Source organism: Calonectris borealis, chromosome 18 (genome assembly GCF_964195595.1).
Source record: "Calonectris borealis chromosome 18, bCalBor7.hap1.2, whole genome shotgun sequence".
In the NCBI taxonomy this organism is placed as follows: Eukaryota; Metazoa; Chordata; class Aves; order Procellariiformes; family Procellariidae; genus Calonectris; species Calonectris borealis.
The window spans coordinates 9,328,422-9,340,948 of record NC_134329.1 but is presented as its reverse complement, the minus strand read 5'-3'; the positions used below and the strand labels follow the sequence as shown (position 1 = coordinate 9,340,948).

Here is a 12,527-nt window from a genome sequence, read left to right as displayed (position 1 = left end):
TTAATAACAACAACAATTAAGACCTCAAAAATTGTCACTCATCATCTCGTGAATATACCTTCTCAGTAGTCAGCTGTATATAATAATCTTTTCTTGAAGAAAGTTTCCCAGCATCATCTGTTGGACATTAGATTTCCTTTGGTAATACAGCTAACTTTCCAGTCATTCTAAAAAAAGTTAATCAAAAGGTCTGTGCTTAAGGGACATGGATGTTGTATACTACTGAGCTCTGCTCTGTCCAAATGCCATGTGTTTTGAAGTCTCTTCTCAGTAGACAGATATAAACTGTGTTTTTCTAACCATGTTAGATTACAAAATTCCAACTGAACACATTCCTCCCTTCTCCTTCAAGCACTGGTGCGGATGGGAACCCACATCCCAGCATCATGACACAACACACACAGTTGTTTATAACTGAGTACCTGCCTCACTCCTACTGCAACAGCTTTTCTAAACACCTCTTTTTAAGCACTTCAAAGAGGAGAAATGGGCAGTCTATGAAATTGCTGAGTATTATTTTTCTCATCAGGATCATGCTTCATCCTCTTCTGAGTTTGAATCCACCTTTACCTTTTCTCTCTTTGGCTTTACATCTTTAACTACATCACAGTAGCTCATCACTGCTTCAACAAACTTTAACATTCCCAGTCCTGCTTTGCTAACAAGTTCCATTTCACTGAAGGTAGTGTTAAGATTCTTTAACAGACCTAAATGGGCAAACAGAAAAATATTGCAAGTGAGTTGAATTACAGTGCAGAAATCCTCAGAGAAATAGCTTTCCCTACCAGCAATATCGAGCAATGCTGCGATAGACAATATGAAACATTTGTCAGAATATTAAAGAGACTCTCACCTTAGGATGACGCTACTGGGCCGTAATAATACAAGCATAATACTGCTAGTGATTTCTCAAGTTCTTTCTCCAAGAAGGGAGTGCATTCAAGAGTTGTTCACATGTTCCTGAGCACATCTGAGGATCATGGTTTGTTTTCTCTGCAGCAGTCAGATGCAATTTTGTTCAAAGGGCAAAATTCCCCTCTTAAAGGAACTACTCTGGATTACACCCTTGGGAGCATGTGCAAAGTTTGGCCCAAAAGATTTAGATATAGCTTATTTTCTTTCCACTCTGTATATATCGCATTTTAATTGTCACCACATGGATGAGGTCATAATGCTACTTTCCAAGTGGATAAAAGCAGACAGCAGGCCTGCTCAGCTGTCTTGCTTGTTTCTTTCCTGTTCTAAACCGGTGTGTAAGACCCCAGCTGAGTTATAAACTGGATGCAACACATAGTAGAAGGTCTTTGAACTCCGAAAAATCCAGTAGCCCCAACAGTGCAACACTTGCAGCATTGCAGACAGTGCTGTCCCTTTGCACAAAGTGAATCCCACCCTCCCAAACAACACTGGAAGGATTGCCGCTGACGTGGCTAATCACATATTAACAAGATTCTACGTTCATTCCAAGTATACAGATCAGTAATTTACCTCGGACAGATTTCACTTGGCTCTGAGTAATTCCATCAAAATCTATCTCCATCAGGGATCGCAGGAAGTTTGCCTCAGACATCATTCCTTTGGCTGATTTCCAGCTTAATTCTTTGTAACCTCTCATTATAAGAACACATTCCAAAACAGCTTGCACCTGCTTAGGGGGTTTTGCAAAGGATCTAGAAAACAGATGAAGGAGACAGTGAAGGAGAAAAAGGAGGAGACAAAGCACATGATGCCAGACACAGGTACTTCCCATTAAGAGAGTCATTGCAATACAACAAGCGCTAGTACATAAGACATCCTACACACAGTGAAAAAAATAATCCAGGCCAGACAAGGAATTATTAACTAGTCAAAAGCTCAAAACCGATTCTTGTATTCAGACAATTTGATCAATGAAATACTAAAGGATTTCAACAATGGAAGGCCTAAAATCCTGAGCCATGATATTCTTCCCTAGGGCAGTGAAGCAGCTGTCCGTTGGGAGAAGCAGTACAGGAAGAATCCAGAGATATACTAGAGAAAGGAAACTAAACAAGTGTGGCAGGGAAGGGAGAGCCGTTGCTATTTTGGGGACAGCCAAGGACTGGATGTGCTTTTCTATCTATCCCCAAATAGAAGATGTATTATAAAAACACAGGGAGAAGTTAATTCAGCAGAGAAATACATCTTCATGCTATTAAAGCATCCCTGAAAAATAACTGGTATGTGTTCCTATTCACATAGAATAAAAACAGAGGAGGACTAAAGGGGTTTGGACAGCCACTGCTCAGGCAAAAACCATAGCAGTTTTTAGCGCATCAGACACAGGGTAGAGAAATATGGGGAACACATCAAACAAAGGACTGGAAGAACAGGCTTGAGGGGAAGTCTTGGGCTAGGAATCAGGGAATTCTGTTGTGACCTCTGCACCCTGACAACTCACGTCTCATGTCCTGACCTTCACTGATACACCAAGCAGGTGAGAAAGGTGAGGCTAAGGCTCAAACCCTGCAGACAAGGGTCTTTCAACAAATTTCCAAGAGTTTATGCTACTGTATATCCAAATGAGTCACCTGATCTCAGTAACATCAGACTTGTCAAGCTTCTGAAGCTCCAGTTTGGCAGCTTCTAAAATAGGCATAACTTCAGCCAAAGCTGTCTCAGCAGCCGCCTTCTCCATAGCAATAATCTTATTCTGTTCCTGTATCTCCACAGCTTTTTCTTCAGCCAGTTTTTTCTTCTCCTCAGCTAGGAATTGTAAAGGCAGGGCCATAAATGGATTATTCAAATTTGTATACAGAACATATAGTAATATAGATTTGCTCTTGGCTGAAAATCAGAAATTACCATCAACTCAGTACCTTTTTGTTGCTAGCTTGCCAATGTTTACAGTTCCATCACCAGGTTACGAACACTGTTAGTGTTCCACACAACAGCATACATAATCTTTTTTCCTCCCATGCTTCCCTCTGTTTTTCCTCTAATAGTAATTTTCTAAATCAGAAGGTCCCTTTCTTTCTAATGCCTCTTTCCCATGTTATGCCTTACACCTTGGAAAGGGAAGACAAGGGCAGGCAAACATAGTATTGAGTTGTGTGAAGTACTGTAGGCCAAATATATAGCAAAGATGGCCATCTGGGCAAGATAGGGGACCTGTTCTTCTAGCATGACACTAGATCAGCACAGATAGAACACGAGGGTTACCTCTAGAAGCAGCTGGAGCTCTTAGAGGGTCTTCCAACCCAACCCAACACAGACTATGGGAGCCTTGCTTAGCCTGTGGGACACTTCAGTAGTTGTAAACTACCTACCTACTTGTGTGTTTGCTGAAATCTCTTGTAACAAAGCCTCACAAGCAGCTGATTTTTCTGCTAGCACAACCTTTTGCTCAGCAAGTTTCTTGTTCAGCTCAACGAGCTGTATACTGGCTTCCTTCAGTTTAACTAAGCCTCCGTCCAGCCGTTTACATTGTGCTAGGTAGAAAAAAAGGGAGAAACGTTAGTGATTCATTGGTTGTGTACTATCACACAGCAACAGACAATCTCACAGAAGGTAAATATGCTTATAGGTGCGCTTTGCAGCAAGGCAATCTCGGTTATGAAAGGAAAGTGACTGAGAGATTTTTCCTTTCCTAAGCCTCCCACACAAGATGGTGTTAATGTCACTTGGGCTGCCACATAGTGGCCCTGGGCCACAACTTGCTTTCCATATTACACTGTTCATGTTTTATCCTCTTCACATATTTCAGTGCCCACTGAAGTGTGGATAAGAATTGCTGCTTGAGAAAGAATGTCAAACCTTGAGCTAGGCTGAGCTGGCATTAGATCCAACCAGACTCTTCCCCAAGCAGAGGAGTGTCTAGTTTGGAGATTCTGTCTCAGGTTCATGCACAAAAGAATGTGAGGAGAGCCCACCGATTGACAGACAGAGTCTGAATATTCACATAAGGCCAGGTTATTGGTCCAATGTCAAAACCAGATGCCAGCACAGCATTTGAGATAGTACTGATAAAATTATTTTTGTATAATGTGGGTAATATGTGGGATTCTCACCACAATTTTTTTTCTTTTTAAAATATTTAAGTCACTTATTAAAGAGTAGAAAACATCTACACAGTCTTACCTAAAATGAACTCGTTTTTCTCCTCCAGCAATTTTGAATAAGTATGGATAAAATCAAGGTAATTCTTTGGTGTGACATAGTTGCTACGTCTCAGTTTCTGCAGAAACCTCTTGCTGAAATCCCCTACAGATTCATGCACCATGACCATGTGCTCAATCACTGACTTGGAGCTCTCTGATGGGATGCGTGTGCTATTTCCTAAAATTGGGCAGGAGAAATAAAAAATTTCAAAAGTTTTGTTGGGTTTTTTTTAAGAGTCTGCCAATTACCGTCTTTCTTATGTACATCTAAGCCAAGCACAAAAAAAGTCTTTTGTGAGGCAAAAAGCAAGATCAAGGCAGAGTCAGAAGAGAACCTGGGCCTCCTGGTAGGCAGGCCACATTGTCTGCAGAGTTGGGAACTTAAATTTTAGCAATTTTTTTCATCTATTTGAGTAAGAAACTTCCATCCAAAAACATTTTTTCACTGGGATTTTATATCACCCATTTAGACTCAGGGTAACAAGCACAATGGGAAATCAAATTATGAAATCTACAATAACGGCAAAGTAAAGAATATATTTCTTAGGCTATCCCAAGGGTTAACGGGTTAAAACATACCGACAAAGGATTGTGCAACTGCATACAAGGCCTGGCGGGGCCAGGGCAAGAACCAGTCAATACCAGTGTTGTTGACAAGACCTTAAAATAAAAGGATAGCGTTATCTGAAAAATTCCTTTGTAAAACTAGACCCTAATCTGCCAGGCAGTCCCATGCTTAACTTTATTTGCATCAAGAATCTGCAGGATCTGTTTTATTTGACTCCTGCTTAGCAACAATATTTACCACAAAGTCAATACTTCCATTTTGATAGTAAACAATCAGCTTTACACTTGTGTCCTGCTAACCCCATTGTACTATTCTTTAGGCTGTACCATTCTACAGGATGCAGTCAAGAGCTGCAACAAGGTATTTTAATGCCTGGGTTAGGATTCCCATCCATCCCCATCTTTCACATGTCTCTTCAGTCTCCCAGGACTCCTTTCAGCCAGCTGCTGAAGCGCAGCATCCACCAGGCTCAGGTGTTTTTTCTCTCAGTGAGTGTCCCTCTCACCATGCCCTTTTTTTGGCTTCGGATACAAAAATGTTTCTCTTACCACTGTCCTAGTTTCATAATGATTTAATACCACGCATTCTTCTGTAAACTACAGAAGAGAGGCTGCAGACATAGGCTGTATATTTCCAGTTCAATGAGGATGACCGATCGATTTCTAGCTGTTCAGCTGGAAGATGATCTGGTAAATGCTAATCAATAATACTCGCTAATCAATAATGATATGTGGTAATTAACTGGAAAAAAAATCATGCACTGCAAATCCTTAATCATGAAACCTGCTCTACTTAGCTTTAGCTGCCAGACATCTCTGAGTGTCCACTGGAGATTTTCTCTTGCCTGCAAACCTGTGTTTCACAGGGAAGGGACTAAGCCGGGTGTACAATTGATACCTGGGAAATTTCTGCACCACGTTCTCAGACTGTCCCCAACTGGGGACATTCCCAGGACAATGTGAAGGTTGCTTGCACATTTGTTTACAAAATATTGCCAGACACTCTCTTTAGCTGGGTTCATGCCAGCTTTAGTAGCTTCATCTCCAATCTGACTTAGTAGGGTGTCTTTTTCATCATCTGGAAAAAGGGCTGGCACCATTCCTGTAACATAAGGACAGAAAAATGCTAGTGAGAACAACCAGTAAGAGAAAACCATATGGCTGGGGCTAGCGCAGATGAGAAACCAGAGTCACAAATTTTAAACCTAAATCTGCAAAAATGATTCTGGGTAGTTTTGAATGAACCTATTAATCTCTACGCTTCTCCTCCTTCCCCCAGCCCCCATGGAAAAGAGAGAGGCAGATCTTAGGATGATGCAAGGGGATTTAGAGGAATAATTAATTCATTTTTGTTTGGGCTTCAGCAACATATACAAAATGTCACAAGAACATAAAGTGTTTTTAACTCTGCAAAGAAAATTTCATTAGTGTCTACAATCAGTTCACATTTTCATTCTCTCAATCACGTGGCAAATATTGCATAAGTTACCTAATGACAGACCTAAGCAGACCAGGAACAGGGAAAACTAGAACGAGGAAAGGGATAAGATTTAACACATCTGTTTTCAAACCAGACTGTGTAGGAACTTCTATAAAGAGGGTGGTCACACAGTGCCAGCTGCTGCTCATTTCCAGCTGCTGCACACGCTAAAAGACACTAAACTACATTTTAGGACATATATATATATAAGCAGTTGCTGCAGTTCAGGTGAATGCTATTCAAAAGCCAATGGGACAAAAGGTGGGTTTGTGGCCAAATGCAGCTGAAGTTATACCTCAGTCTTGGAAGAAATCTGAGACTCCTGCAACATCATCATCAGCATGAATTAACCCTATAGCCTTCCCAGACACATATAAATGCTATCAGAGGATGCCAAAAAGCCATTATTAAGGCTAAGATCATTTCAGGCAGTACTGAAAGGTGTAACTAACTAAAGCAGCAGAGTGAAACAGTAATAGCTGGATCAAGGGTACATTCGAGATTATGAGTCACAAGTAGATACTGATCAGGAGTAATTGAGGCTGCCTGTGCCACCTGAAGTTAACATATTGTTGATGAGTTCCAGGAAACTCTCTTCTGCTACATGGGCATCTGTAAACAAGAAGACCGTTGACTTGTTCTCAATACCCAGCTTCTGGTACAAATTTTTCAAATCTTCTCGGAAATTATTTTCTCCATATCCTCGACTCAAGATGATCTCAAATACCTAAGGATGCAAACATACACTGAGAAGACACAGATGGACCCAAGACATGATGGTAACTCTGAATTTCAATTAGACTAGATCAAGGATTTTGGTTTGGCCCCTATCATCAGTAAATGTGTAAGTATCAAAAACTTATGTACTACGTTGTTTTTAAAAATTACATTTGTACAACCCTGCAGGATTGCATTTTCAAAGTTGCTTTGTATTCACCCTCCTTTTTTGTTCTTCCCTTCCATTCCTCTGTAAGAGACTGAAAGTACCTCTGAGAGAGGAACATTTTCTATCTGAAATATTACAGTATCAATCACAACAAGGTTCCTCAAGCAGCATTGGACTGCTGCTGTAATACAGGTAAATAACAAAAGCAGTAGTTAGGAACTATTAGTTGTTTACCAACAAACCTATCCTTGTTTTCTGTCCCCAGTGCCAAAACCCAGATTCAGGCACCGAGAGCTTCCTGCCCAGATCGCCCACAATCATCATCTTAGACCTCCTGGCAATCACCTCACCCTGGTTTTCTCTCCACAGGGAAGAGATGCCAGCCTGATCTTATCTTGACTGACTGAATTCCCTCCCCCCAGCCAATTTAATCCTGATCACAATATTGCTTTTCTTGTCTTCTTTCACTGCAAAGATGCCGGGTCACTAACCTCACATCCAGCTGTATAGGCAGCCAGTCTCGTTAGAGACTGCTTTCCTGAGCCTCCCACTCCTATGAGCAGGGCATGCCCATGATCCATCCGAATGATGCGATGTACATGGATTAAGTGCTCCAAAGCATCATCAAAAAGAACCAGATTCATTTTAATATTAACTTCATTATATTCCTCCAAAATCTCCTGCAGAGAAAGGTGGACAGAACGTTTCTAGGAGACCAATGAAACAATTAATAACATTAATAAAAAAACAACCCATTTAGCAGCATTATTCCTTTCCCCTTCCTCAGGGAAAATAAACTATCGGAAAACACTGCCGACTCTGTAGCTGATTCTCAGTTTTCATTACTGCAGACCCCAAATGGGTAGCAGTGCACATAAAGAAAGAGAACAGATTTCCTACAGTTTGAGGCAAGCTCCTGTCCATTCCTCAGGCACAGTTCCAAGCTGATGCACACTACCTGAAAGAGAGCTTTTGCTGCATCATAGTCTTGGATATCTTCATAAATACGAGGTTCTCCTTCACTCAGTGCCATTCTGAAATCTCCAAAAAGAATAGGATCCCTCATGGCCTGCTCCAAGTCATCTCTGAAATTCTCTTCAATCAGGTCTTTTATATGACCTTGTACCTTCAAGGATATGAAATGAGTCAGGCAACACAGCAAAGCAGATGATTCTGAATCCAGTAACACTTAGAAGGGTCATAATGCAGATTCTTGCTCAAATACTGACTGATTTCAAGAGGATATTTATGTCACTAGAAGATCCAAATACCACAGCCTCCTATTGTGTTCTGTGTACGATCTAAAATGATCTAATAGGCAGTTCAAGAACCATTCAAGCCAATGGACTGCAGAAATTTAAGACAGAAAAGTATAAGCCTGTTAAAAAAAAATACCTTCTCATATATTGGTGTACATATTATATTAATAAACCTTCCTTCTCAGCATTCATAGTTGTCTCACCACCAAGGTTTCTCGCAAATCTTGTAAGTCTGAATGAATGTACAAATACAGAACAGTTGCGATATAACTATTCTGAGTTGCGAAAATTGAGCTGGAAATGTATCTTTGTATGTTAGAGGAGAAAGTTTTAAGCAGAAAAATCTGAAGCCATCTTAATCTACCTCTTCTCATCTATGCAAGTTGCTTCACAAGTTGCTTATATGTAAGTAAACTTTACCCCAATTCCTCCCCCAATTCTCATGGTATAAAACTGGTATAATTCTCTCTTGTGTTTAAGATATAATTTGGAGCATTTTCCAGTTTGCATAACAGCCAAAACTGAATCCATTGTTCCAGGTCTCGGCTCTTATCCTTCTTTTTCTGACTTGACTGTATAGTCACATTCTGATACAATCCTTCCTAAAGGAAAATACTGACTTGAAGTGATTTCCTGAGTTTTCCCCTTGCACTGCTCTCACACTTTGTCACTTGTGCCATTGCTAACCAATTTTCCTGGACAGGCAAACCAAGTGACATTTTCCATTCCTTCAGCAGGTCTGCTCACTTAGTCTGCTACAGTCACTTTATTTTAGAAAAGAAAACTCCATGGGCCATGTTTTAAATTAGTGGAGTAACATAGGGCTTAGACAAGTCTGCAGTCTGACTGCAAGACCTGAGTGCAACAGTTGGTAATGTTGCTGTTGCAAATTAGTTGCCATAGTAATAGTCAGTGACTACTAAAAATTGAAAGAAATTACTCACCAATGCTTTGTCTGCTTCATTAATCAGCCTGTCATGGAAAACCCTCAGGCACTCATTTCTCCAAACTCTCACCACCTGGGTCACTGTTTGAAACCTGAATTAACAACGAAATATCAGACTGCGCCAAATGAGCTGACAAGGTTCCTAAGGCCATATGGTTAATAACACTGACCAAATTCTAGATTGACTTTTTTTACTCTTTTTGGTTTTGTTCTTTTCATAATAACTAATTTGCTTGCATTTTTACCTCTGGATATCTTATTTAAGAAAGACTAATGCATCAGTGTTTGTCATCAAGAGTAAGATCACAATGTATGATGTTCCTGAACATTTTCTCATTGTGGTAAAGGTTTAATGAAAAGTGACCAAATGTGACTGATTTCACGTACCAAATTACCTCATCTTCACCCAGATTCATCCAATATAAATAGGTGTAGGACCACTGAAGACAATTTTTCTATTCTTACCTTTCTGGAGTTGTAAGAAGCAGTCCATTATAGACCCTGGAAAGATCCCGCAGGTTAAAAATGTAATGAAATTTGGAAGGAGTAGGGGGTAGATCACAAATAATCATTTTATAAAGCTCCAAAGTACACACAGTAATCTTGTCAGAGATGGTTGATATAGACTCATTAAACATCTGCAAACATGAGAAAGAAGAGGTGTTTTCATGAGACTGCCCAGAGAGAACTCAATGCTATTAAACATATTCTGCTTTCCAGCTTTTAAACCTGCTTGGTATATTTCAAATAACTGAGGGCAAACATTTTCAGAAATTCATATTCTTCTGTAGTATGAATATTCTGCAGTTAAATGTTTTGGGCAGGCCCCATCTTCACTCCTGAGCTTGCGCAGTGCTGAAGATAACATCAAACTCCATGACTGGAATTTCCACAGCACTTCTATAGCAGAAAAAATAAACTGCTCTTTTCTTACATGATGTTGCAAGTTACTTGCTAGTAATGCAGTCTACTGCATTATCTTAAATTTTTCACTGTCATTCAGGAAAGAGTTTGCTGACCTTTGTGTATTTGGTTACAGGAACCATGACCAAATTGTTCACAGGTTTCAACCTATGAAAAGCACCAGGTTTATAAATTATCTGCTGACTTGAATGTTTACATATTACTCAAGAATTTATCAAAACAATGTAAACCCATTGAGAAAGAGAAGAGGAAGGGAAAGATTTGCATGAGGTTCTAAATACAAGAAAGCCTGATAACAGAAGATTTCAGGTCTTGCAATAACACAGAAATAAATGTCTATTTAAAAATAATAAACCTGTTGAGCAATCCTTTAAAAAACAGTGGAATTACCGCAGTGTGGCCTTTCAGGATGGAGGCATAGATCAAATTCAGTGATTGCTCAGAAGGAAAAGGTATGTTAAAAACACTGAAGAGCGAGATGTATCGAGGGTCAACTTCATTCCGACCTCCTCCAGCTTTCCCCATGGCAGCAATAAACCCCAGGTCTCGAAGAAGTTTACAGTTCATCTCCTTACCACGGTCGTACAAGAAACCTTTTCCTAGCAGCAGCTTCAACAGGGCAATAGGTTGCTGTGTGCCATACTCGTCAACCTTTGTAATACAAAAGAGTCAAGATATTTAGAGCGCAGTACATCAGCATGCCAGTTACTGCTATAAATGTGGAAATATCGTGCTCCATACTCAGGAGAACATTACAAGGACTAAGTGACACTTTGAAAAGCTCTAGCACTGATAGTGAACATTCATTCCAATGTCTCCTACGGGAAAAGTGCCTCTTCTCTGAGATAAACTAAATGCACACATACTCTTTTGCCCCATTTGTAAAGGGGAATGGATGGTTTCTACAATACACAACCTGCAGCCAATATTAGGCCACAGAGACATGATTTTAATGGCATAAAGAAATGATCCAACAGGATATCTCTTACATATAAGACAAATATTGTAACAGACATGAACACCCCCTACTGCACACAAATCGAACTCTTCTGAAGATCCTAAGCTGAAATCCAGTTAAACACTTACCCTGAGTGTCCTTGACTTGTGATTCGTTGGATATGTGTATGAAGGGACCACGTCAGTGCCAACCCAAATGTTTCTATACTACCTCGCAAACTATTGGCAGCTTACCCTTGGCATATTCATATCATCCATGAAAACAATGAGACGTTTGCCCATAGGAGGGCCATAAGTGTCTTTAGTTCGTTTCTCTACATTTGTCTCTAGGTTTCTCTGAATGTCCATTGATGTTGTACGAGAAGAGAAGTTAATTACTAGCAACAGCTGCAAAGGGGAGGAAATGGATAAGAATGAATTTTTACCTGTTCTTTTTTTAACTAGAGCATTCAAAAAATATTCTTTATATTAGACTGTCAGACATACAGGAAATACTTCTCTCATCCATTTATTCACTTGAATTACAGATCACAAAGAAAAGCACTTCAATAGTATATATTTACTTTATAAATTCAATCTGTACATGGTAGAACAGAACAAAACATCTTTGATCCTGAAAGATTCTCAAATCATTCACACACTTTGGGTCTGAGCTTGCAGTCATGTTACCAAAGTCAATATTGCTACCCACAGACTCAGGGTTCACAATGCAAATTTAACACAAGGACAAAGAACGAAAATGCATCTTTATAAACAAGGCAAAATGCCTCATACATACATTAAGGTCTTTGTTCAGATTGTTTAGGAAGTTCTGTGTAGTTGCTGTTTTAGATGTACCCGATTCACCTACAAGAACAACTGGGCGTTTTATTTTTACCATCTGTTCTAGTAACCAAGTAGTGCGTGTTGTATCCACTGTAGGCACTGAAAAAGATCATGAATATGATAGCAGGTTAAATTAAAATGCAGTACAGCTGGGGGATTTATATTTATAGAATAGTGCTGGATCAGACTCTCAAGGTATTAACATGCAGTTGCACAAAGACATAATCTGAAATATCAACTCACTAACAATGTTGAAAGAAAATTTTAATTGCTCAACCATCTCTTTTCAGCTTTTATCATCAGGATCTTTTCTCCTATAGATATATTAAAAAAGAAATTATCTTCCATATAGGAGGGTCATGGAGAGATTAAGCTCCATTTAATCCCTATTTCAAGGATATAATCAGGATTTACTTGGATCATAAACATTTTTCCAGAACTCTACAGAGATGAATTTTGTTCTATGTGAATAGCCTGCCATTAGGAGCAACTTTAGAGATCATACAATTATCTCTTGTGTCAGTGAAGTTAACCTGTGCTTGCTGAAGTATTACTATAAAGTAAC

General features: G+C 39.6%; 1 protein-coding gene across 2 annotated transcripts in view; it reads right to left on the bottom strand.

The window, feature by feature from the left end:
- Window positions 1–12,527, bottom strand: part of DNAH10 (dynein axonemal heavy chain 10) — a 57,538-nt gene that overhangs the window by 14,843 nt on the left and 30,168 nt on the right. For both annotated transcript variants that reach the window (XM_075167819.1, XM_075167818.1), the window contains 15 exons: window positions 11,916–12,061; window positions 11,372–11,524; window positions 10,571–10,831; window positions 9,722–9,894; window positions 9,255–9,348; window positions 8,010–8,177; window positions 7,543–7,731; window positions 6,721–6,892; window positions 5,584–5,787; window positions 4,698–4,778; window positions 4,099–4,296; window positions 3,288–3,449; window positions 2,550–2,724; window positions 1,489–1,670; window positions 571–707 (listed from right to left, as the gene is read on the bottom strand). In XM_075167819.1, coding sequence (XP_075023920.1) covers window positions 571–707; window positions 1,489–1,670; window positions 2,550–2,724; window positions 3,288–3,449; window positions 4,099–4,296; window positions 4,698–4,778; window positions 5,584–5,787; window positions 6,721–6,892; window positions 7,543–7,731; window positions 8,010–8,177; window positions 9,255–9,348; window positions 9,722–9,894; window positions 10,571–10,831; window positions 11,372–11,524; window positions 11,916–12,061 — 2,495 coding nt within the window. The remainder of the gene's footprint in view (window positions 1–570; window positions 708–1,488; window positions 1,671–2,549; window positions 2,725–3,287; window positions 3,450–4,098; window positions 4,297–4,697; window positions 4,779–5,583; window positions 5,788–6,720; window positions 6,893–7,542; window positions 7,732–8,009; window positions 8,178–9,254; window positions 9,349–9,721; window positions 9,895–10,570; window positions 10,832–11,371; window positions 11,525–11,915; window positions 12,062–12,527) is intronic.